Source organism: Microplitis demolitor, chromosome 3 (genome assembly GCF_026212275.2).
Source record: "Microplitis demolitor isolate Queensland-Clemson2020A chromosome 3, iyMicDemo2.1a, whole genome shotgun sequence".
NCBI classification, from domain to species: Eukaryota; Metazoa; Arthropoda; class Insecta; order Hymenoptera; family Braconidae; genus Microplitis; species Microplitis demolitor.
Window position 1 is genome coordinate 9417078 of NC_068547.1, and position 26988 is coordinate 9444065.

Below are 26988 nucleotides of genomic sequence, written 5' to 3' on the forward strand. Positions count from 1 at the left end.
AGATTTCTATCAGTTTTTACTTTTTATGTACGGAGAAAAAAATTTGAGTTCAATTTATGATTTATAATTTCCAGTCTACTTTTGGGTCGCCTATGAACCAAAATCAGAATTTTTCCTTAAAATAGAATGCCTTCTTTTGTTTCTATCCTGATTACAATTAGATTTTTTTTGCTTATTATTTGTTTTTGGTCTGTTTTTAGTCATTTCTAGATCAAAAACAGCTTAAAATTTTTATAACAATTTAAAGACAGATCAATTAGCCCAAATAGTCTAGTTAGACTAAAATCAGATCAAATTTTTCGATTCAGGAACTTAACATTTACATAGTTAACTTTCACACTGCCGGTGTTAAAATTTTTTTCACCACACTGTGGACTAACTACAGAGTTAAAAATTTCGTGTTAAATTCAACACAAATAGTGTGTTGCAAACGGCTTACACATATTTCACGTTTGTGTTGATCTTTAAGACAAATTTATGTTAACTAATTGAATACATAAAATCTGTTATTTTGACAGAAAATTTGTGTAAATTTAGCAGACTTTTCGTGTTAAAATTAACTAATAAATATAAGCACAAAGTCTAACCAACTCAAGTATACTGATCTAACCTTAGTACAACTCATGTCAATTTAGCAAACAGTTTGATTTTCAGTGATTTTTCTCAAAAACGATGTTATAAATATCCTCCCGTAAAATGAGAATAACAAAATCAGTGAACCTGATCATAAAAATATGAAAGGTATCTATGATTATATTTAATTGTAAATCAATTATAATCCAAGTTTTCTTGCAGACAATGCTGCTACAATGCTTTGCTTGATTATAATAATGAAGAAACGCGCAGGAGTGTTTAGCTAAATACCACAAATTGTGTTAACTTCGAATAACACAATAAATGTGTTACATTAGACATTTTATAATTATTTAATATAAGAAATCCGTTAAAGTAAAATAACACAAAAGGTTCGTGTTGGAATAACAGATATCTGTGTTGAAAATCAACACAAAAATTAAATCAAATAATTATCTAACACACATACACAAAATTTCAAATTATGGACTATTCTAATTATAAATTTAAAAGACATACATCAAATAAAACCGATAGAAATATGACATGTGATTTGAATTTCGAGGAATTGTAAATTTTTATGAGACGAACTATAAGTTTCAAGTTTAAAAGTTATGAATTTTCTTTGAAACTTTAGATTTTAGCATGTTGGAAAGTTGAGAGCTCTATAAAAATCAAAAAGCTCATTCGAATGGGTGGTTAGAAGAGGACAAAGAGAAAGACAGGTTTAAACAAAAGGTATATATATATAGATATATATATATATATATATTAGGATGATGTGATGGCACAGTGTAGAGGGGTGGATCAAGTTGCCTTAGTGCAAAGCTGCGGTTGTGGAATCAAGAAGAGGAAAATTTTTTTTCGATGACGAAGCAAAAGGTGAGAAAGAAAGACGGATGATCGTCGAAAGTGCAAGAGTTTTCGAAGCGGGGAAAAGGGACAGGAAACGACGGATAACGTGGAATACAAAGCAGTATAAGCGATTGAGTTTGGTTTTTTGACTCTATATGTAGGACTAACGCTGTAGGCTGGGAGAAGATATGGTTAAGAAGAAGAAGATGAAAAAGTGGAGGAAGAATAAAAATGAGGACCCCTGCCGTCTATTCAAACCGCTTATGAGTTATTGCCATGGATAATCTGTAAATATATTTATTTTGATTTTGTACACAACCAGGTTTATTCCGTTTATTTTTTTTATATCTCTTTTTTATAAATTTTTTTTCTTTTATACTTGCCTAGTACCCGTATCTTCTGTTTTTCTTCAAGTCGTATCGCAAGAATAAACATGTCCTCACTCGTACTCATCTTTGCTTGTGAAGTTAGATAGAAAGCTACATTAATTTATTCATGATGCATATTCAAATTACTATTGTATCTACATCTGTCTGAGACGTTTTTTGATTATATCAATATATCAATCGCAACACGGAAAGAAGCGAATGGTATTTTCTCCGATCTAACATGGTAATCATTACCATGTATACAAAGGAATTTTATTGTAAAAGTTATCATCTAGTTATAGTCAAATTTTTTAAATCCATTCGATAATAGTGAATATCATTTAAATTATTAATAAATAATTTGAATTGTAGTATCTACCAACTGTATGGGAAAATCTACAATTATTGATGATAATCAGATATTCAACTTTTAATATGATCAACTAATTATGAATAGTATCAACATCGTAACTCTTAATAACCTAATGGTAATAGTTATCATCAGCCCAAAAAATAATTACTATCTCAGTTAATCAAGAATTTGAATATCGGCGTTACAGTCTGAAGCTTGTCTACATGTAATTTTCTCTTTGTTTAACTATGTATGTGATGAATTTCACTTAATAATTGGGTGAGTGCTATTTTGATGATCATTTAAAGTTATCAATAACAGCTCCAATATTTGGAAAGTTTTATTATATTCGGACTTCAACGATTGCATTGTTATTTATTTAATTATTTAAAGGACAGAAAGTTTATAGCTAAAATATGAATATGAACAAAGGATCTAAATTTACATAAATTTATCCTATTTTTTGTTTCAGAATTTTTACAACCTTGAATGCTAATATTTACCGTCTTCGATTGCAACAATTATAATCTCTAACAGTTACAATTAGCATCTTCGATAGTAATCGTCACCACATCAATTTTTACTGTTATCATTCTCAATGAAAAAACTAATTATTCTAGCACTGAAAAATTTTGCTACCATTTCAAATAATTGAAATTGGAAATTTAGTATCGTAAGTAGTTTAATAAAATTTTCTCCGATTAGCATATGGTGAAGTAGAATTATTAAACGTATTATTTATTTGTCATAGTAATTTGCCCAACTGTGAATGGTAGCGCCAGCCGTATTAGCATGGGAATGGCTCTCATGCTACAATGGAAGTATTACAATTTCAATGAAGCTGCTTCCAATTCAAGGCATTGTGGTTATTATCAAAATAACAATTAATAATAAAAAAATCAGGTTATTTAATTAATAATAAATAAATATTTAACTGTTTGAAAAAATTTATAAGTATAAAAATTGACAAATTTTGATATAGAAAAGATTCATTAATAAAATAATACAATAATTAAATTTTTTATTGAAAATATCTTTAATTATTTATTAGCTACGAGTAAAATTATTACTGATTAATAATAAGAATCTAACAATTAAGTTCTATAGACATTGAAAAATGTTTATAAAATAAAATTTTTATTAAAACATTTAAATGCTGAGATTATGGTTCTTTTTGATTTAAAATTACTAAACACATTCATCGGCATTTATATTTATTTTGTGAAAAACAATTACATTTATGATTTTATTTAATAAGTTGATATTTTTTATAAATCGCTATTTAATGTTATTTGTTACAATCGTGGTGATGTCATAACTTTTTTATTGGCCGTATATATTAGTATAGCAACACTTAATATTCCAACTGTTTTGCCACTTATGCTGCGTGGGACTCAGTGTCATTCTCGCATGGCTTTGATTCCTATGCTGCAAAGTAATAATCACTAGTAGCATGATTACTATGTAGCATGGTAAATATTTCCAGAAAAATGGTAATCATTCCCATTCTATGTAGTATCGATCCCCATTCCTTGAAGAGTAGTACTGATTGCCCTGTAGAATGGTAATCATTACCATTGTTTTCTCTCCACATATATACACGGGGTATCTATCGTTGTTTAAAATACTATGGTGTCATAGTAAAGCCGAGACATATTGGCCATCTGACGGAAACTGCAATAAATACATGAAAAAATTAGTATATGGCCACAGTAAAATTGACAATGATTAGAAATTACTGTAACCATAGTGAATTTTCAATTTTCGTCAGGTGGACAATATGGTCTGGCTTTACGATGACACCATAGCATTTAAACCAAGAATAATTTCTCCGTGTACTGAGATAGGCAGATTTACATATATTTTATAATTAATAGAAGTTCAATTATTTAAATCAAACAATTTTTTTGTTTGCCTCTTAATATTTAATGATGAGAGCTTCGGAAAAAATGTAGATTACACTCATTATTTATTGTGTGTGGTTTGAAAAATAGTAAAAATTAATGTTTGTTCGAAATAAGTAGAGAAGAATGATGTTATATTTTGTTTGCTGTATATTGAAGAAAATTTATATAAATACCGAATTCAAAGTGACAAGCAAAAAAATCGAGGATAAATGAAAGTAAAAAAGTGTACGCAAGTATACTTGTATGAGGGGATGAACGAAACCCGCAAGACCAACACTGTAGGAGAGAAAGCCGTGTACGCAATAGAGTAGATACAGAGATGATGGAAAGCGGGGAAAAGGGGAATATGGGATAGACATAGAAAAGAGAGAGGAGAGGTAAAGGCCGCCATGATATCAGTCTTGCTTGCGCCGACAGTTCGTCATTTGTCACTGTCGCGGTCATTAATAACTTCGCCGTCCTGTCACTGTGGATAATACGAGAAGGTCTCTACTGGGCCATAGCCGTGTGGCACTCATAGGGGTGGGATTCGTTCAATTCTGTTCAGTTTAGGGGGTCTGTACGACGGATTGGAAGGGGATGTCGTTAAGGGAATGTCACTCACGTTCTTCTGACATGGCACACCTTGATCTACCAACGTCCATTTTGATTTCTTTAAGATACACAGCTTTTTTGTTGATACGAATAATCATATTACCATCCTTTTAACTATATTTAAAATTACAACTACCTTTTAAATTAATTCCATTGGCAGAATAAAAAAAGTCTCTTTTTTCGTCGTTATAAAATTATATTTATCAGACATTTCGCCAAAATTGAAAAAAAAAAAAAAATTTTTTTTTCTTATTTTGGTTTTGTAAAATTGTATTTAACATTAAGAATGTATTTCTTTCTCTTGACAACTATATTTACTTTTATATTACTCAAAAAAAATTTGTTAAGGTGTAATAAATCGTTCCCCCACTCTTACTAGAAAAAATTGATTGTAATGATTTTTTCACAACTATTGCAATTCAATTGAATTTGAATTTAAAATTGCCGCCAAAATAAAGCAGAAAACACCTAGTTTTAGCAAAAATAAAACAAAGTCTAAAACACAAAAAAATTCAAGAAAAAAAATTGTTCGAAAGTTAAAACTGATAATTGTAATTGTCTTTATTGCAATGGACATTATTTGGAATCTAAGGAATCATGGATTTAATATAAAAATTGTAAGAAATGATCTCATGATTCCTGTGAAGGTGTAGATGAATATTATTCCAATAAGGCAGTACATTTGTGAATACTGTTTGCAATAAGAAGTATATTTGTGAATACTGTAAAAATTGAGCGAATTGAAAAATTTATCATAAAAAATAAAATTATTATTTTTAAATATTTTCAATGGCCGAATTTGCCCCAGGCATACATAATTAGCCGAAAAACAGATAAGTATTTTAAATTTTTTATAATTTGACAATAAAAATATTAAAAAATATTTTTTCAGCTGGTCCATTTTGCCCCAAGTACCATGTATAGGGCTAAAAATGTGCAAACGTATTGAATTTATAGTAATTAAAAGAAAAACAGAAAGAAAATTTATCGATCAAATTTTTCGAAGGGTCCTTCTTACCCCACTCTCCCCTAACAGTAATGAAAACTCAAAACTTGGTATTTTTACTATTAGAATCATGTGAATAATGCTCTACTTTTTCTATTATGTACAGATACAGTAGAATTTTGTACTGTTTACGGCAGTGCATACAATTTCACGCAGAGCGTAAGAAATATGTGATTGTTATCCCGAAGATGACCTTGACTTTGATTTAAATGGACAAAAGACTGCTCACAAATCATTTCAAGGTTATTCTTTCTCACGTCAATCTGGGTTTGATCCAGCAGTTCTGTATAGTTATTGGGTGTATGGTTATGCATATCTGATGTTCTGACCTGTTGTTGCCACAGTTAAAGCTAAACCGACTTTACCGCTAAACAAATGTTTTACAATTCTACCTTGTAAATTAAAATTTTTTTCTTGTTGTGTCGATATTTCATGAACCAGTTTCAGAAATTTTTTACAGTGAAGATATTTTTTTTTTTTAATTGTACAATATGCTTTGCTGGATTCTTTTATTCAACAATACTACTCACAAATAATATATTTAATCATTTTATCAGTAAATTTAATAACATCGATTTTCCTAGCCGAAAAAGATTTACTGCGTAGTCTACTGAAAACAATGAGAAACGAATAATAATAGTACTACATTTAGTTGTCAACTGAGTTGCTTATATGGTATTAGGGTAGAAGTACCATTTATAGCCACTGCTCCATGTTTGGACATGTAATACTTTATTTTAATTACTCATAAAGTATGGAAAAAAACTTCTATTATAACAGTGGGGTAAAGGTATATTTAAACACATTGGAGGAATTAATTATGTCATTGCGTGTTTTACAAATTATCTTATCCAAATGTTTGACGTGTGATAAAGTGGCCAAATACCGTACACCCAGCCTATTTTTAAAAATAATCAAAAATTTTTTTTATTTAAGAGTCCAAATATTTATGAAACAAAAAATTTCCGAAAAACTTGAAAATCAAGTTTTGACTTTTTTATTTTTAACTTTATTCAAATGTCCCGGAAGAATGGTTCGATCGATCAAGTTGAAAATTTAATGGGTTATTGTGGGTACATTGAACTAAAAAACAACCAAGCAACATTTGTTTTTCAATATTTCTAAATTAGGGGTTGATTTACTGAAAAACCAAAAAATGCCATTTTTTTAGTCGTAGCTCTAGAAAACGTTGATCAAAAGATCGAAACTAGAGATTTCAAGCTTTCAAATGCTTTTTTTGGAGATCACTATAAAAATTTATAAAATTTTTCTGTTCCTTTAATTTTTTGCATGAGTGTAATAACTTGAATTTATTTTTTTTCGTAGTGTAAAAATAGTGATCAGTAGATGGCGCTATATGCAAGAAATGATAACAAAATAATAATCAAAATGGTATTTGGATAGTGATTTTCGAAATACGTTTTTCCATATAAGAATTCAAGTGTAAATGAAAAAATAAAATTGATCAATCGGGTGTGTATTGTTGAATTTATTAGCTTACCAACATCAATACGCTTATACTATACTTAATCGTTCACCCAAAAACGCTCATTGACTGGACTACTGTTCCACGCCGCAATGGTTACGGTTTTATTTTCTCCATGCATGCATGTCGCATTAAACCTGAAACTGTAAAAATTATATTATTTTTACGCACTCAGTTCGAAATAAGATGTTTATAGACAATTGAGCCAGAATTACACTTTGAACTGTTAAATTCATTGCTTTAGACTTTACTGTCTTTATAACTATATAGTTTTCAATAATTATAGTTTACATGACTTGTAACTTTACATACTTGGGTTGGGCAAATAAAATATTAATGACCAAGCCGTAATTTTTCGCAGTTTTGTTTTTTCAAATACTTTCAGTTGTTAATGAATGAACTTCATTCTATATTCAATGAAACCATAAAATTATAAATAGCTGATTACGCTGATTAAGAACAATTACTTAAAATGATTCGAATCAATTTAAAATGATTTAAAATAATTTGAACCAATTAATATCTAGATATACACTTAGCATGAATTCAATCAATTTTCTTAATAAGGGCAGCTAAAAAATAAAACCATGCGTATGCATAGATGTACTTGCAATATTTCAATTCTGAGACTCGTAACTCCATATTTTAACGAATAATTCTATCATTGACGCAACATTTATGAATATTAATAAATGTATTATTTGGCCTCCTCATAACACGAATGCAGCACTTAGATACTTTTATTTAATTAACTTGTGATCTGGGTCTGAAGAGGATAATCAATTTTTTTTTTGTTTTACATAATTCCGCAGCATGAGTGGACAAAGTATAATTATAGTCCAACTCCGTGACAGTACGCAATAATCCAATGTTGAATTAATAATGACATTAAAACGATTAATTCGATTTTTAATTACGGTCAAGTATATTACAAAATCTATTAACCTTTTCCGGTACCCGGAAATAGTCATTGCATGATGATGATTAACAGAATTTATTTAAAAATCTTTTTTCATATAGAAGTAACTTTTATTGTTTGTCTTTAGTAATTATTATGTCTTCTCCTTTTCTACACAGATATAAAGTAGACTTCACTAAAAACAGGTTTTTTGTGGAGAATTACGCCAATTACATTTTACACATTTATTACATATTGCATAAAAATACTATTTCTACAAAAAAAGCTGAAATCATAGAAACCTGAAGTAACTCGGCTACCTGATTTCAAAACACAGTGACTGACCAAAATAAAATTTTGAAATATGATTTGAATCATGTTTACAAGACTCTACTGGAACTAAAAATAATAAAAAATCGATTTTGAAAAATTTGTCCCTTACTGTGTTTTGAAATTGGGCAGCTGAACTGCACTGCAGTAAATCCAAAAAGTGTACAACTCACTTGATCATTCAAAAAGTTACCAATAGATGGCTCCTATATGCAAGAAAGTAGTAAATAATAGAAATAAAAATAATCAAGACGAACATTACAGACTTGTTTTGCATTTATTTTTTTTCAAACATAATTTTGAGAAAAATGACTTATTATTGTGCTCGTTTCATTTATTAGGAAGTTATATTCCAAATGGTAGAAATTTTTTTCTAGTTGAGCATATTTGAATGGGTGTAAATAAGTTTTTATGTGAGTGAATCAGCTTGGACCAAGTAAGCGTTAGTAAAACACATCTTATTAATTCTCAATTGACATGTGTCTAAAAATTCTTTGTAAAATATACAAAAAAAAATTTGAAAACCGCCTGACCCTGTGAGCCATCTCCAAAACTTTCCGCTATTTTCGAGCTTGAAGAGCTCAAAAATAGTAATGTCGTACCTTTCATGGCGAAAATTAAAGTAATAAATTATAATAAAAAAAAATAATGGTGTAAAACCATGATGCAAAAAATTTCTTAAGGTGAGCGAAAATTCTTTGCGCCAAGAAATCATGTTTTTCTGTGTACTTGCAGATTTTGACAATTTAAGTTCAAGCCATTCAATGCCATATGAATACATATCGAATAATTATTATTATTTTTTCCTAATATAGTTGATGGTTAATTCGTTGTTTGCATATTAACGGGTATTTTCATTTTCAGTTCCGTACTGCAATGTCTTCCATTTTGCCAGAGTTGTCATTAAGATCTCATTATTCAAATTTCCAAATTTTACATAACTTAATCGACTGTCATACCAACTTTCTATCCTCTGGCAGCCCTTTTTTATTCATTTTCGCGCCTGAAGCGATGTGCAATGCGGCTCTGTAAAGATCAAGTATAATAACGCGATTCTTGACAACCTAATGATAATGATGGCTTGCTCCCGTAGCAGGTATAGTGAGGGTTAAAATAATATAACCGCATATAATATTATATACTTGGTCGATTGAGTGAACGAGCCGGCAGGAGCCATTTTGTTCCATATCAGAAAAGATCTGACTGGAACATGCATTCAAATATAAAGACCACAATCTCGCTACAGACTACTTTTCGTGAAAAAAAATGATGTGTGGATAATTTTAGTCGACTTCATGAGCATTCATTTTTTTACGGTCAATAAAGATGCGAGTATGATTACTAGCTGCTTGTTGATTTTTTTGTCCATTTAATTCATCTCTATTTCCCCGAAATATTTACATAACTACGGAATCATTAGATCTATTTAAAAGTTCACAAACGGTATATTTTTTATGATAAAAGTTCAACAAATTTATTGTCGACTGGGTCAAAAACAATGCTCTCATCATGATTTCTTTTTAAATATCGGGTTATTAACAGACAGAGTTTAATAGTCAAAAACCTTTTGTTGTAATTCTAACAGAAATACCTTAGAGTAGTTTTCAATAATGGAATTTTCGAAAGGTGACTTTACGGATTTTCTAAAATTGGTTCAGAATTCGATTCAATTTTCGAACGCGCAAATTTTGAATTATGCAACAAAAACGACAAAAACGATTGTTTTTTACATTTTAAGTTACCAAATTATTTGGAAACTGGTCGACTGATTGAATTCAAAATCTGTTCAGATCTAAGTTTTGATGAGTCCTTTCGATTGTTGCAAAATATGTTCAAATCAGTTAATTCGTTCCAAAGATATCGTACGGCCATAATTAGTTTTCACACATTTATACACATACGGACGTCCATCTGGAAATAGTCAAAATAGCTCTTAGGATCTCAATACGTCAAGATCTAATGAAAACTCAATTTTTGAAAATCGGATTGAAACCATAGTTTGAAACTTTTTTGGAATTTTTTGGAAATTTTAATTTTCTAGAATGCCTTTATTCTACAAAAGATGCTAACGTAGTGATTTTGGAATGTTTTTGGAACGTCTTTTTTAGGCCATAAAAAAGACAAAAGTCGTGATTCTAGAACTTGTTCAAAAAAAAATTCCAAAAAAGTTCCAAGAACGTCCTCTTTTAACTCGAAATTTGCTGATAAAAACTTGTTCTTTACCACTGAAATTACTCATGTTCCAAAAAAGTTTCATTCGAAGTTCTAACCTGCCTCATGTTTAGAAGTTCCTTGTGCAAAACTTATTTTGAATCTTTTTGGAATGAATTTTTTTTACACGGGGGAATAACGTCCCTTTTTTTGAAAATTTTAAATTTTCGTAGTAGGCAATTAAAAATTGAAATAAATAAGAATCCATAATTCAGTAAAATGATAAGTTTCGAGATGAATGTGTAATATAATGTAAATATTTATTTATTTCCTACTTGAAAACCAATAAGATTCAATTATCAATTCGATTATTCAATCAATTCAAATCAATTATTCAAAAAGTATCATAGACCAAACTTTCATTCATGTAATGATGTCCACTCAGATTTGCAATTAGAGATAATAATGCGCAATTAAAGCTTCCCTACTGCATAACTTACGATTTTGTATGACAATTTAGGGTGATTCAACTTAATGATTGATTCTAGTTCGTCAACATGAAGCCATTTTTGCGATAATATAAAAAATTTTCATTAAAAAAAATTTAGTCTCTTCTTTGTGAGATCAAAAAAAATTAACGAAATAACATTATAGATTTTGATTATTAATGACTGAAAAAAAAATGAAGAGTCAGCTTTAAGCAGAAAACAAGGAAATGGTCTTTAGCGCAGTTGCGGAGATGAGGTGCCGTAAGCGGTTTCGGACTATCCTAACATCGATCAACTTGATGTCTTTGTTCTCGGACTTAGCTTGATATGTGATATGAAATGAAAGGCAAAACGGTATGTCACCTACATATAAAACAATGAAGGTAAGAGAAGGAGGAAGAATCGTTCTTGCCACCAATGGAGTCCTTTTCTTCAGTCCCTGTGATCAGTTAAACGTCAACCGATCCACCTACCTTTTTTCAATTGGAAAAACCGCCGTAGCATCGCTAAAGTTAGGTCAGAACTTAAAAACGTTGCGCAGCTGTCTTCTTGGTATCTTCTATTTTCTATTTTCTTACATCCCGAGCTATTTGTTGCTGTGTCCATAAAATATTTTCTTTAAAGCCTGAAGAGCATACCTCTAATTTAAAGGTGTAGGTATAAGCGAAAAATCAGATTATTCTACATCAACTTCAAACAGACAGATCGCAATTTCTCAAACTCACAGACCCATGTCAACTCACTAGCGGGGATTTCTCAAATTTTTTAGTCTATCAACCACTAGACAGAGTAACCGGACGTTACACAAAAGCTTTTATGTATAATCGAATTTTTCTTGGAATAAAAATATATAAAAAATTTAAATGAAAACTTAAAGAAAAAATTTTGGGAAATCCAAAAGTGCACACCTCAATCGCTTATAATAATTAATAATATTTTTCGTTTTTATTGGAAAAAATTTTTTATTAAGTTATTATGAGAAATAGACTGCTATGAAAAATATTTATAATGACGTGTAGCAGAGCAATTTATTATATACCTACTGATGATGTTAATATTATATATGATGATATTTATGATATTTTTGTGTTTACGATTGTCTGTACATATACCGATTGCAATTATTTTTTGTAAAACGCCTGAAGAAGCAATAAATTATTGTGAAACGCCGCGTGAAAGAATAATAAATGTTAACTGATTCACCTGATCCCATAGCATCCTCTGAAAAATTATTCATACCCTTTTTTTTATTATTACTTTGATTATATTATTATTTGATCATTTTTTTTGCATTATTAATTATTATTCTACTCTTAATTTATTCATTTTATTTTCTATTTTTTTAGATGTTTCCTTCAGTTCAATTTTGTTATTCAAAATTTTTTAAATATCCCGCCTTTTTTTTATAGATGTCACTTTTCATTTTTTAATTCTACTATCACATTAGTGCTGCTGACAGTAGTTAGTGGAAGAAAAAAAAATAATAATAATAATAAATAATAATAATAATTAAGAATTTACAATTCAACCTATTTTAGTGTAATCAAAACAGTGTAAAGATGATTTAATGTGAGTGAATTAGTCGAAAAAATAATTTCGATAGTAAGGTACACACAGTGTGCAATAATTAGAATCAGTATTATGAGGTAGCCAAATAATATTTTCCATTTTCTGCTATTTATTTCAAGGATAGTTCACTCGTAACCTATAGTGTGAACTATTGCTTACTCTTTCACTCGCTATTGCTTCTTTTTTCACTTAATATCGCTTACCCGCTTTTTTACATTTTGAAATTGTGAGACGGATTTTTTTGAATACGACAATTTTTATATATTTTTAAATGTAAAATTAATTTTTTTTTGTAATCTATTAGTTTTTGGAGAGATTTTTAACAGGCGTTCTTACCTTCTTCTCTCTCATACCTAAGTGGTCGAACAATATTATCTTTGTTACATTACAGTAATCAGAAATTTCGGCCGAGGTTTTACCATAAACAAACGAATATTATCAAAAAATTAAAGCGTGTTTCGTTAGATTAGACAGTAGTGCATCCAATGTGCAGACTGTAGTTCGTATTTAGAGATTTTTTTTCGGAGAAAAACTCAGTCAAAAATATCTGATAACCTCTGTTGCAAAATAATTTGAAATATATCTGAAAATATAACTCTTTTCTGGTTAGTCCGAGCTACTACATGTTAACTGTGTTCACTTTGATTATCAATATCTTGCTCTACAGGTGGTCAAAAATTGTGATTTTTTAAATTTACATGCAGGACATCTCTCTCGATATCATTTTTCAATTACATGGAATTCAATAGTAAGTTGATTTTGAGTAAACTACCGTAAGTAAATAATTTTTATGGTAGAAACAACTTTATATTAAAGTGCACTTTACAAAAAGTGCACGAACGATTTGAAGCTGTAACTATATATGTATATACTTATTATATCTTATAAAGTGTCTTCAAATTTGTACTTGTCATCTTGTAAGATAATTGGAGAAACATGTCTTGAACGCAAGTGAGTTGAATCCTGATAAAATAAATAAAAAAAAAATGTAAATAATGAAAGAAAAGGATAGAGAATGGATGCACACGGGACCGTTGGGCTGTATGAAAGTGGAATACGTAATTCAGGAATAGTTTGAGTAAAACTAGAGAAGAGGGTTGCTGTGAGTTGCTCACTGCGGGAATTGAAGGACGAATGAAAGAGACATATAGAGCAGGGGAAGGAGTAGCGCTGGTGGAAGATGTGGGAGAATGAAAGGGGTGAATGAAGGGCAAGCGAGGTGGTGAGACACGGGGAGGACAGGAATGGGTAACGAGCTGCGGCAATTAATATTACTGGTTTCCACAATGCGCTTGCAAATGAAAGGCCTTTGTGACGTATGATTGCGTTACCGAGTGAATAGTTGAGTAATAGCGGTCGGTGGGAGCTGCCGCCGAATCGTAGCCTCTCTATGTCGCAGTACTCAACTCTCTCACTCACTCTCTCGCCCTCAATCTGTCTCTCTCTTTCCTCTTCTTTCTTTCTTTCTTTCTCTCCCTGTTCTGCGACAGCTTTGACAGAAGCAATGTTGAGAGAGCCAATGTTCAGCTTCCGATGGGGAGATATATCGTGCGGAATTTTCGTTTGTTAACACTCATCGTGGGCTTGTTTCAAATCCAGGTTAAGTATTAATCTCTTGTACTTCGACCAAATGGTTTCCTCTTTATCAACATCTCAAAACAAATCCACTTGAACGATTTATTCTGTAGCACAGGAGAAATATTAATTGTTTTACAAAAGTAAAACTGATAAATGATTAATCGGCAGAAACATGATTGAGTTATTATAACTATACTGAAAAATTTATTTTCAAATACTTTTGCTGAAACGATGAGTTTAGCTCGATCATTGGGTATTTAGTGAATTTCTCTACGGAGAAAACAAGTTTCCACAATATTATAATATTTTATATATTTTAGTAAAAAATGATAATGCAAAGCAATAATAGCATTATTTTTATTATTTATTACTAAATATGTAGTAAAAATCACAAAATGGTAGTTGATAATATGTTTATCTAAAATTTTCATATTACAATTTTTATAACTTTTTTATTGATATTCTTTATTGGTAAAATATAAATTTATATAAAGAGAATATTCAAATGTTACAAATTGCTGAGTGATGAATTTCATTATACGGTTTAATAATTTTTTATTGTATGAAAATATGAAAATTAATTAAAAATGCACATTAGATACTATATAACATGAAAAAATCACTGTCTGCATAGTATTTTTTGTAAATTAGATGAATTGTATGGTATTAAGTATTCTATAGCAACTAGAAATTACTCTATAATATAGTTATACTTTCCCAAAAGCAGATCGATAAAATTAATGATTGGTAAAAGTAGCGTATAAAAATATGTATAATGTATAGAGACTTTTGTTAAGACATTGGACCGGCAGACTGAGACTAGAATTCGTACGCGAGAGATCAGGGTTCAAATCTCGGCCAAGTCAGGTTTTTTTGAAATATCAATATCGACACCAACACTATTGCACATGCTATAAATAATAACAATATTAGTAATAGCAATAAGAAAATTATAAACTAATAAAAATTTAATTTTATTTCATTCTATTTCGATATAGTAAAATTTACGAAACTAGATCGCAAAATTCACTACATTGGATAGAAAATTTCACTAAACATGTAGTTAAGTCTACTAATATAGTTTATAGTTATTGGCATACTCTAATAATAAAAATGACTAAATAGGTATAAATAATAAAATTGAATTTTACAGATATAGTGAAAATTACATAATTTCAATAACGTTTTTAAGTTAACAATATGAATTTATAGGGGTGTGAGAATCTCGTTAGATAACTATGCGATGCCAAATTCAAATTGAATAATGCTAATCTTAGACTAATTCGATAAAATCGAATAATTCAAAAATTTTTTAATTATTCATATCTTTTCGAATTATTCGTAAGTTATCGAATTATTTGTAACTTTTCCAATTGCCCGATTCGAATCGAGAAAATTCTAATCAACTTTCGAATACTCAATTTTCATTTGATAGAGAGCTTAATAGTTTTCGAAGTAACTAAATATATTTTTTTCGTAGATTTGTGTCTCAGCTCCGTATTTACGTAAATTTTCAAACAATTCCAAAAGTTGCGAATTCTAATTATTCTATTGGAAGTTCGAATCAAATAATTCGACTTGATTCGATACGAAGTGTCCATCAGTTCGAATTAGTCGCACACCTATAGAACAGTAATTTTAACTCAAATTTTGAAAAATTTCCTATATTTTTTTCTCCGTGCGTCCATGTATACATTACAAATTTGCAAAGCAACAAAAGATATATATAATTGCTAATATAGACTTATAGATATCCATATATAGACGTCATATGTTGATGAGGGATTAAAAATTAAAACTGATAAAATAAAAAACTTGACAAAATATAGTTGTGACATGGCATGACATGGATCCGGTGAAATACAAGTATATAATTCAAAATGAATAACTCATCGGATTTTGTAAAAAAGCAGATGTGAAACTCTGCATGGTTTTCACATCAAATGCGGACGAATAAATATACGGATTTGTATGTCAGCAGCAGCAGCTCGTTAAGCATCGTTAGCATATTGCACTTTTGAAAAGTCTGTTTGGTTGTTAAACTAATCTGCAAGGCTGATATATTTGCTTATACAGCTAAATATTAATATTTGTTTAAAATAAACAATAATTAAGTGCGTAACTTAATGGTGGTTGGAAAATTATAAAAAGCTCTAAAAGTTTTAAGTAATTGAAAAATGTAAAATAATTTGCGAAATAGTGAATTTCTTTTAAGCAAAGTCAATTTTAATGAATTGCATAAAATAAGATTTTTTAGATTTAGTTGTTAAATGAATAAATAATATGGAGCATCGTGGGAAGATATGCAAGGAAAAGAGAGAGGTTTGTGGAGTATGAGTAATATCGCGGGAGCACTTCTAGTCTACGGGAGCAAGGGACGCAAAACGAATACTATCCCGTAAGGGGGTACGAGGGGTTAGAAGTCGATGGGTTGCTAGCAACTCGCTGGGTGTGAGAAAAAGAGAGAATGAGCGTTGGGGAAAGAGAGAAAATACGGGAAAACGAGAAAGGAAAGGTGGTACATAGGGTGGAGCACCGATCCATCAGCGTCCCTCCACCCTCGCCTTTCCGCCACTCACATTTTTCTCTACGGCCCGCGCTCCATCATTCCGCGTCACATCCGCCCTCTTTTATCCCTCTCTCTGGGTACCATGCTACCCGACCTCATCCTCTTAACTTCTATTTTCTCGTCTCTTGTTCTCTTTTCCATCGTTATTTTATCCAACCACTCCCTGGATCTCCCATGAAAAGCCACCTCATAACGCAGATTAATTTTTATTTATTATTGTACGTATTAGCTTTGTAGACACCAACCCTTTATTGGTAAGGGAAAATTTCAATGAATTAAATAACTTTTGATATACATTCAAATTTACCTGACTAGAAGTTTTCCTGATTTGCCTGAAGTACCATAGGGACCTTCTCACGTTAACATAAAATTTGTGTTGATAGAACAAACCTGACGAGTACCTTATCAAGACCACATTGAGGCTAAAGCTTATTCCAAATTTTATTGTTGTAGTCCTACAAAAAAGTTTTTCTTGTTTTGCCTGAAATACCACGAGGTTAAAAATCTCCAATCCCTTTTAGTATTTTATTTACTGGTTGAAAACTAGATAAAGTACATATCAATAATATATTTATGTAAAGAATTAGAATTACCATTTGTGGCCACTACTCCATTTTTGGACATTTAATATTTTATTTTAATTAATGAAAAAGTATAAAATAAAATTCCCATTTTAATATTGAGATAGAAGTATTTTAAAAATTAATTACATCATTGTGTCTTTTACAAATTATGTCATTTTAATTAAGTGTCCAAAACTGGCGCGAAAGTGACCAAAACGGTACCTCTACCCTACGTCAATCATTGTAGCATAGATTTTCCATTTCTTCAGCAGTTATTCTTTGGTATTATAGTAAATAAACTTTTTACACTAACGCGGGTCAGCGCAGTGAATAACATCAAGGATTTTGAATCGAAAGCATGCGAGTTCGAGCCCGGCATTCATCGAGATTTTTTCATCAATAAAAAAAATGTTTACTTCTTCTGAGTAATGCTCCTAATGCATTAGGTCACATTCAGGATCTAATTCGAATTTTCTTATTCTTTTTTCACAATTTGAAATTTTTTAAAAATACTAATAAAGTTCCTGATAAGGATTTGATGAGGAAATCCTGGTAAATGCCAGATACGGCAATTCTTATAAAGACCTTATGGGTCATTAGGGTTGTATCCACACAGTACAGAAGGATTCGTCAAAATCAACACATATCGTGTGTAAAACGAACGTTTTAAACTTATTTATATGTTACTTTAACATTTTGCGAGTGTTAAAAAAAGTTACAGAAGGATATGTTAAAAGTAAAAATTTTCCAAGAATTTTTTTGTGATGGTCGAGATTATTTTTAATATATTTCGTGTGTTGATTTGACAGTAACACTTAAAAAGTGTTACTTTTGAATAAAATGACATTTTTGTGTTTTAAAAAATCAATCGATTGCGACAGTTCAAACAAGATAAACACTGTGTGTTACATTGACATACAAAAGTGTTAAAAATTCAACACTCAGAATTTTAACACACGCTTGTTTTTACGCTTTGACGATTCGTTTTTTACTGTGCATATCAATTCCTTATCAGGACATGCCGTTCTGGACTTTATTTGAAATAACGTTAACCTGATAAGGCCCTAATTGGAACCTTATAAAAAGTTCTATATACATATATAATTCTATGTATAGGTCTATGATTAGAGGCTTGTCAGAACCTCATGAAAAATTCTGTATGAAAAATTCAATATGTAGGTCTATGGTAAAGACCTTGTCAGGACCTTATAAAAAATTCTATAAATAGGTTTAAGATAAAGTCCTTGTTGGAACCTCATTAGAAATTATAAATATATGATTCTATATGTAGGTCTACGATAAGGTCCTTGTTGAACCTCATAAGTAATTCTATGTATAGGTCTATGGTTAGGACCTTGTCAGAACTTTATAAAAAATTCTATAAATAGGTCTATTATAAAGTCCTTGTTAGGACCTTATAAAAAATTCTATATAAAAATCCTGTATATAGATCCATATGATAAGTTCCTTGTTCGAACCTTATAAAGAATTCTATAAATAGATCTATGATAAGGTCCTTGTCAGCACCTTGTAAAAAATTCTATATTCATATAATTAATATCAGACTAATACCAAATAAAAGTTATTGACACTATGAATGATAAATTATTGGTAATAGTAATGAGAAAAATTAAGAAGTTAAATTTACATATCTCTTGACCGCAAAATTTATAAATCAATTTTGTAAGGAAGCTTACTCTCTTTTGTGGGGCTTAATTAGCTGTATGTTTTTTATAATGAGAATCGATTAAACAAAGAAATAGAAAGAATTCAACAGTGTATCCTACATAACAAATCCAATTCATTTAAAGTTGCTACCAACTGTAACTATACTGTATAAATGAACGCGTGTGACCACTTTGTGAAAATAATGTCCTCGTCCAAGAGGGCAAGAAAAACGAAAAGATAAAAACAAGTAAAAGATCTTCTACATCGTATTCTTACTTTTTTATTCTTGACGGATGCTTGTAATCAGAGGGCACGAAAGGATTCCACTCAGAGATAAAAATAAAGAGCATTATTGAGACACCCGTGGAGATTTTGCTGTGCTTTGCGTGTCAAACGTACATTGAACTGCTAGTTTTATTATTTATTTTTTTGTTTTTTTACTCAATGAATTTCGATTTTTCGATTTTTAAGTATTTATTTTTACAATATTAAAAGATACTTCATTCGATAATACATTTTTAAATTCCATTCATGTTTAACGGAAGACATTGTATACGCGCTGTAAAAAATTGTCCGAGTGAACGCGGAGTAAATAATTTTTTTCATTCATTTTCACTCCTGGACTTTTAGAAAATATTAATTACGACAAAAATTCCGCAGAATGAAATTGGAGTGCAAATTGCAGAGTAAGTTACTAATTATATATTCACAATAATAATCAATAATTAAGGGTGCGTGTGAATAGTTGAAACTTATGAATTATTCGAATCGAATCGAATCGAATCGAACTATTCAGTCGGAACTTCAAATAATTCGAATTTATCGTAAGTTTTCGAATTATTCAAAAATTTCAAAACTTTATTTTGAACCACTTTAAATTGTAATATTTTTTCTAATAATTCAAATTTTCATCAGAGGTAAACAGAGCTTAGACTCGTCTACGAAAAAATTACTTTTGGTTACTTTAAGAAACTAAGCTTTCCATTTTTACAAAAACTAAATATTTAAAAGCTGATCAAAATGTTTTCGAGTTGAATCGAGTAATTTCAAAAGTTACGAATAATTTGAAAAGTTTCGAATAATTCAAAAATTTGAATTTCGAATGAAATAGTTATTTTAATTCGATTCGAAAATGATTCGCACACTAGTATTAATAATTTTTGAAAAATTTAGACCCGAGAATATATAATGTCTAGTAAAACAATGTGTCTTTATCTACAAATGAAGGTTTCGCTGTAGCCACTGTAATCATTAATGTAATTATCATTAATGTATCCACTTTATACTAATGCGTTTTATACCATCTCCTCTTGTCAGAGTTGTTACATTAGGTACCTCATTATTAATAAAGTATATAATACTGCTGCTGTTGCTACTATACTTGTAATATGCGTTAAATTTCTCATATATGAATGCCAGGTGGTAGGTAGTGGGTTTCCATCCGATCATTCTCGATGGTTTAAATTATGCAATTTTTTGATCAAAGTAGGTTTTCTTTATATTTTAATTTAATACTAAAGTAATTCATATTAATTCATTATATCTCGAAATAATCAATCATGAAAATTTTTAATATTTTAAGATGAAACATATTAAAGTTATAAAAAATTATAAAAACTTAAGGACTAAATATACGGAGAAATAAATCATAGGAATGGTTTCTAGATGATTATGATGGGAATTATCTTTCTTTAGCGTATTAAAACTGGCTTTTAGAGATTCTATAACAATATATGTATTATCTGAAAGGATAACCCAATTAATGATAATAATTATTGGTGATTTTTGTTCTTCAAAATTCATGTCAAAGGTCGAATTTCATAAATAGTGAAAACTGTTTTTTCTATTCAGCTTCCAACTTTCGGCTTCGAAAACTGATGATTTTCGAAAAATTCGGCATTGTTTTCACTCCAATTTTCGAAAATTGAGTTTTTACTAGATATTGAGGTTTATAAATTTGGTCAAATCTAAGTCTCAACAATCTCTTTTAATTCCCGCAAAGCAATATAAAGACATCGTCCAACAAAAATTACTTTATTTACCAAATAATATACTTTTTTGGTTGGAGAATTCAAAAACTTACCAAAAATAACGTTTTCAAGCTCTTTGAGCTTGAAAACAGCGAGCAGTTTCGGGGTTGGCCCAGAGTATTAATTAATGCTTTACTCTGTGGATATCAAATAGAGAATATTTTTCGTCAATTCTTAAGAAAAGTATATATATATATATATATATGGTCCGTACAACGAATAAGTATAAGACCCTTGTGTGTTGACATCGGCCACGGTTCGTATGTCAAAATTCTTACATCTTGTGACTTATACTTTGCAGGATATGTAAAATATAATTAATCATAATAATCATATATGGAAATATCAACGTTTGTTCATAAGTTAACTGATTGTTATGTTGACATTTGTATTACAATTATCGAATTAGATATAGCTAATAGAAACAACATCATTAATAAAATCAGTATTTTGAAATTAACTATCCCTGACAATCTCGTTAAAGCTTTCATTCCACTTGATAAGAAATTCCTGAATGAATAATTACTTTAATTGGCTCATCTTTTAAAAAATTTATGCGAATTACAGGTAACTGAGTGAATCACATAGCATAGCTAAAGACTTAATGCTTTACGAGGCGTTAAAAAACAATAAGTTGAAGTGCAAACTTTACGTTCCGATTCTTTATGAATGTTGCATCCGTTTGTTTTTTTACTTTTTTTTTAAATATTATGACTAAAAAAAGGTAGCATTAATTTTCAAGGTGAGATTGTCACTGGAAAAATCAATGACCGATGAAGAATTGTATCAATCCAAGGTACATATTATACAAAATACGCATACTAAGTTCTGCAGAGGTGAATAGAGTGGGATATATATGGCTAGATTGTTATTAATCTGGTGTCGAGTTGAGCACAAAGTTATAAAGAAGCTCAGGAAATGAAACACGAGAAACCTTCCTTCACATCTACCGCCTCTCTTTCTTGTGACACCCTTTTATTTCTAGTCTGCGTGTCTAATGTATTGCCAGACCACCATCGCTTTTTCTCTTTTTTGCAACACACTACCCTTAGGCCCTTTACCTTCGCCCACTACACGGTTAGATAAAGATATAACAACCACAGGCATTGAGAAGAATCCTGAAATATACCCACTTGTAAAATGCTCCCATTGTATGTTGCTTGTATGGTCATTTTACTAAATATGATGATAATAATCTTTTACAAGATGTCTTTTTCTGTACTTATTTGATTATAGTCTTAAAAATTAGGTATCGTTTTGTAAAATCAACAGTGTAAACACTGATGATAAGTTATTGCAATGTATAACAACAATCATATATTAGTATTTCTACACGAAGAGAAAATTATGGTAACAGTTACAATATATTATGGGAATAGTTCCTATAATGCATGGTAACCGGTTTTTTTGAAATGTTGATTATAGGAACGGCATCCATATATATTATGGTAACCATTCCTATAACTATGGGTATAATTCCCATATGGTATCGGAATAGTTCCTATGGAATTATGGTAATCGTTGCCATATAACTATGATAATGGTTATCATAATATTATGGTAATGGTGACCATAATATTATGGTAATGGTGACCATAATATTATGGTAATGGTGACCATAATATTATGGTAATGGTTACCATGATATTATAGTAACCATCACCATAATATCATGGTTATGTTTACCACAATATTATAGGAATAGTTACCATAATATATAGGGCTTATTCCCATGCACACTTAGCAACCATTACAATGTGGTTATAGGATCGGTTACTATTTGCTTGTGGGAACTATTCCTATGAGTATGGTAATCATTACCATGATTCTTTTATATGCGATATGGGAACTGTTACCATAATGATAAGAATTGTTCCCATACTTACGGGAACTTTTCCCAGAAAGTAAGGGTCTGTATCCCATAATCCCAAATAATCATTACCATAGCGGTACGGGATGATATTTTATAAACGTACTAGGATCAGTTATCATAATTTTCTCTCCGTGTACTCTCTTAAAATGAACCAGTGAAATTCCCTTTTTTTTTTTACTATTTAATTGGAAATCATTATTCCGAAACTTTTTATACAATTATGTTGAAAAGTTTAAGCTATATATTATCTTCTAAACATAATCTTCTTCTTGATTATAAATTAATTGTTGTAAACAAGCGTAATTGTTGTTACTGCAAGAAAAATAGCTCTGAAGTAAATTTCAACACCTAAAATTTAATTGAAAAACAAAACATACTTACTTGACCATCGATCTAAAGGCTCTTTTAGAACATTCGGACCAAGTATAATTATTACCAGATTGACTAGCGTCCAGTATATAATCACTTCCACATTTTAACTCTCGATTGGTCTGTACTCCCAATCTAGAACAAGTTTAAATTACCTTTGAGTAAAAATATCAAATCTATAAATTATTTACTGAATGTCGGAAGCATACATTGATGCGATAGTTGCGGCAGCATTAATACTAAAACCCGTATTTTCCACTACGATTCCTCCTGGTGAATAGTAATCTGGATCATTGTCATTATCACAAATATACTCATTGACACTATAACCATAAAATTCGGTTCTCTTATAGCTGTCACTTATCTCGATTACTTTCCAGCTTAATTAAATAAAATAAAAGATTATTACTTGTCGAACAAAGTGCTAGACTTTCAGTACAGAAGGATTGGTATACATACTGTGACATGAATATGAAGAAATCATACTTGAGACTTTCAAACTGACTGTCATGATCATAGAACCACTTTGTCATAGTGTTTAAAAGTGAAGGAACACGATAATAATGAGTCCCAGATAATTCATCAGCCAACATTATTCTCTCCCAAATATATAATTTCTGCAATTGATGATTGTGAACAAAATTATTTAATAACTACCGTTTAATTGGAAGATCTAAAAGTGCATATCTCAATCACTTATTTTATGTTTAATCATTAACTTTTTATGAATTTTGATTTAACTTTTGAAACGTTAACTAATTTTGTTCTGTTTCTTTCTTGTTTCCAGTTCAATGATTTCTTATTAATTTTTTTTTCAAATATACCGCCTTCATGTCTTAAATGACACTCTTCATTTTCAATTCTACTGTCACGCTAGGGCTGCTGCCAGTAGTTGATGGAACGATAAAACGAAAAAAATAATAATAATCGTAACAATAAAATTGGCAGCTAAATTCTTTGTGAATGGTAAGTTTTAGCGTTTTTTTTATTGATTATAATCAAACGAAAATGATTTAGATAGTGATTTTTGGAAGGATACTTGAGATTAAAAATACAGTGATACCCTGGCGGATTCGAAATACATTGAATTCCCGTAATTTGTCGCATTGTACAGTAATTTACGGTAATACACGGTAAGCATCCTATGCTATTTTACTTTTACAGTGTGTACAGTGCAATACTCTACTTGACGGTAAAATAGTTCAGGCTCTCCGCTATTTGACGGTAAATTACTGTTCTTTCACTAAAAATTTACGGTTAAAATACTATGCTTTTGCTGTAAAATACCGCATTTTTGCCATAAGTTTACCGCTAAAATACCGTATTTAACCATGAAATGCTGCATTTACCCACAAGATACCTTGAATAATGATTACCGAAAAATATCGTGAATTACAGTGATTGCTGTACTTTACCGTAATTCAGATCCGCCAGGGTAATAAAAAAAAATCAAGTCGATAAGGTAAAAGCCCCCATTATTGATAGGGCTCCTACTATTGACAGCTTGTTTAATTTAATAGTTATGTAAATTATTTCATTGGTAATAACAATTTTGAATATTTTATTCATAATCTTTGATATCTGGAACATCGATATAAAATTTACTTTTAATGTATGGAATAAAAAACTAGCCCAAAAAAATTTTAGTTTTCTCAACTAGGCCGAAACAGTTTGGATACTTGAAATTCCTTAATATTTTTGTTAAGAGTGTCCATATTCGAATAACGGATTTCTCACATTTTTTCTTATAAAATTGGATTAATTAAAATTATTATCAATTTTACATAAATTAAATATACATATGGCGATTCATTTATACCACTTTGATTAAGTATCATTTTAAAAATAGTGGGTGTCAATAGTTTGTACACGAAAATTCAGTTGCCTTAATTAGTGACAGGCCAAAATGCAAGGCGCCTTAACCTCTTAACATAAGTAAAAAGTAATATTGTATTATTGTTTATAGACTTCCGGATGAAGAGACAGCAAATAATATTTTAAAAGCGAATAATTTTAATGAAAGTCACCAATTATTTTATTGTTAATAAGATAAATATTACTATTCTAATTTACCTGTAGTAATTCAAGGTAAGTAAAGAAACATTGTAAATTTGTAAGCATTGGATACAAAATAACCTCACCTAAAAAATTTCAATTTACCATTCAATTACATTATAAAAGAATATTATTTATTGAACATAATTAACTATATTTAATAAAATTATAAAAATAACTTTAACTAATAAATAACATACATATATATATTTGCGCTTGCGTATTAGGCCTGTCAATATTGGGGTCAATGTTATTTCAATAATGGGGCTTACGATTTTTCTGTCCCGTCAATATTACCCGCACTTGATTTGTTAGTTTCAAACTGATATATTAACTATTAAATATGATAATAATTTAGTTAATTAATTGGAATATGTAAGAAAAATCATTGATTGAAGTGTCACACGTAAAATAAATAAGTATTATCACTCTGAAATATTATAAAAAAAAATAATTGGTCGTCGACACTCCTATAGTATCAATAATGGGGACATTTACCTTAACTTGTGTTTTTAAGTTATTGTATTTTTACAAGTCTAAACACCGCAATGAACGAACTCGGAGCTTCGGACTAAATACATTTTTTAAAAATAATCTTATTATAAATTAACTACTTATTATATCGAAAAACGTTTGTTAATAAATTTCCTTTAAAATGATATATACTTTTAACAACTTTGGTGTACTATAAAGAAGGTAGAGAGGAATTGAAGTCAGTGGCATGGCTGAGAGCAAAAGAATGACAGTAAAGCACACTTAACGCGTTAGTGATTGAGGTGTGCAAAAAAATGTATTAATTTACTGTCGGTATGACGACTCCAGCAATAGTCAACTTTATCTTGGGGTTGTCAAGTTGTTCAAAATACTCATCGACTTTATTCCATTCCGTCACTACATCATTAAGAATATCTTCGAGTTTTTTATATTCGAATGCATGCCAATTAACAACCACTAATATCGCCGGAAAAAGAGTGACTGGAAAAAAAATCTAAGTAGTTAATATAATTTTATCTACAAAATTACTTACCATTGAATTTGTTTTCCGGATAACGATAGTAGTCGTAAGAAGGGGATGCTTCGAATTTCTAATAAAATTAATTATTACTAGTAGCTTATAATAATAGTAATAATAATAATAATAATATATAATGATAATTATTTCTTTAAACTAACGTTAACATAACGAATAACTTTTAAATATTCATCATGTGGATATTCTAAATAGTAAACTGGAGTATCTGGTCCAATAATGACGCCTCTAGTTGCCGGTGAACGTTTATCAATCTGAATATTTTTAAATTACCATTTTATTAACTAATCAATTAATAGAAATAACAAATTCATTAAAAAAAAATTGTACCAAGTGAGAATCGATGAATGAAATGCTGAAGAATATTACCAGCGTTACGATTAATTCAATAATTACATTTTCTGCCAGATAAAAAATATATTGATAATTTATTATTCATAAAGTTGCTATTAATTTTAAAATATTTTTAATATAATTTTACTCACTCATTTTGATGTCCAAGATTATTAAGTTGGATTTGTTGAAACTTGATAACAAATTTAATACTGCGTTGTTATCATCTGCTTGTATACTTAATGACGTTACAATATACTTTGATAGTTGAAATTAATTGAATGATATCGATTTAATATTTTTTTTAGATAAGGAAGCATTTAATATTTGAAAAAAAGACAAT

The 26988-nt window shown here is 29.7% G+C and overlaps 1 protein-coding gene across 2 annotated transcripts; it reads right to left on the reverse strand.

The window, feature by feature from the left end:
• Positions 1–7166: 7166 nt before the first annotated feature.
• LOC103579971 (uncharacterized) lies at positions 7167–26895 on the reverse strand. 2 transcript variants are annotated; one of them, XM_053737524.1, is made up of 9 exons: positions 26798–26895; positions 26643–26713; positions 26456–26566; positions 26310–26367; positions 26085–26257; positions 23687–23844; positions 23437–23607; positions 23240–23362; positions 7167–7284 (listed from the first exon to the last, which is right to left on the reverse strand). In XM_053737524.1, exons 1-9 carry the CDS (start codon positions 26799–26801, stop codon positions 7182–7184), a joined length of 972 nt encoding a protein of 323 aa, XP_053593499.1. In that variant the 5' UTR covers positions 26802–26895; the 3' UTR covers positions 7167–7181. The 2 variants fall into 2 exon arrangements, with proteins under 2 accessions (XP_053593499.1, XP_053593500.1); XM_053737525.1 differs by lacking the exon at positions 7167–7284 and adding an exon at positions 23013–23170 and having other exon boundaries at positions 26798–26893.
• Between the last annotated feature and the right edge of the window lie 93 nt (positions 26896–26988).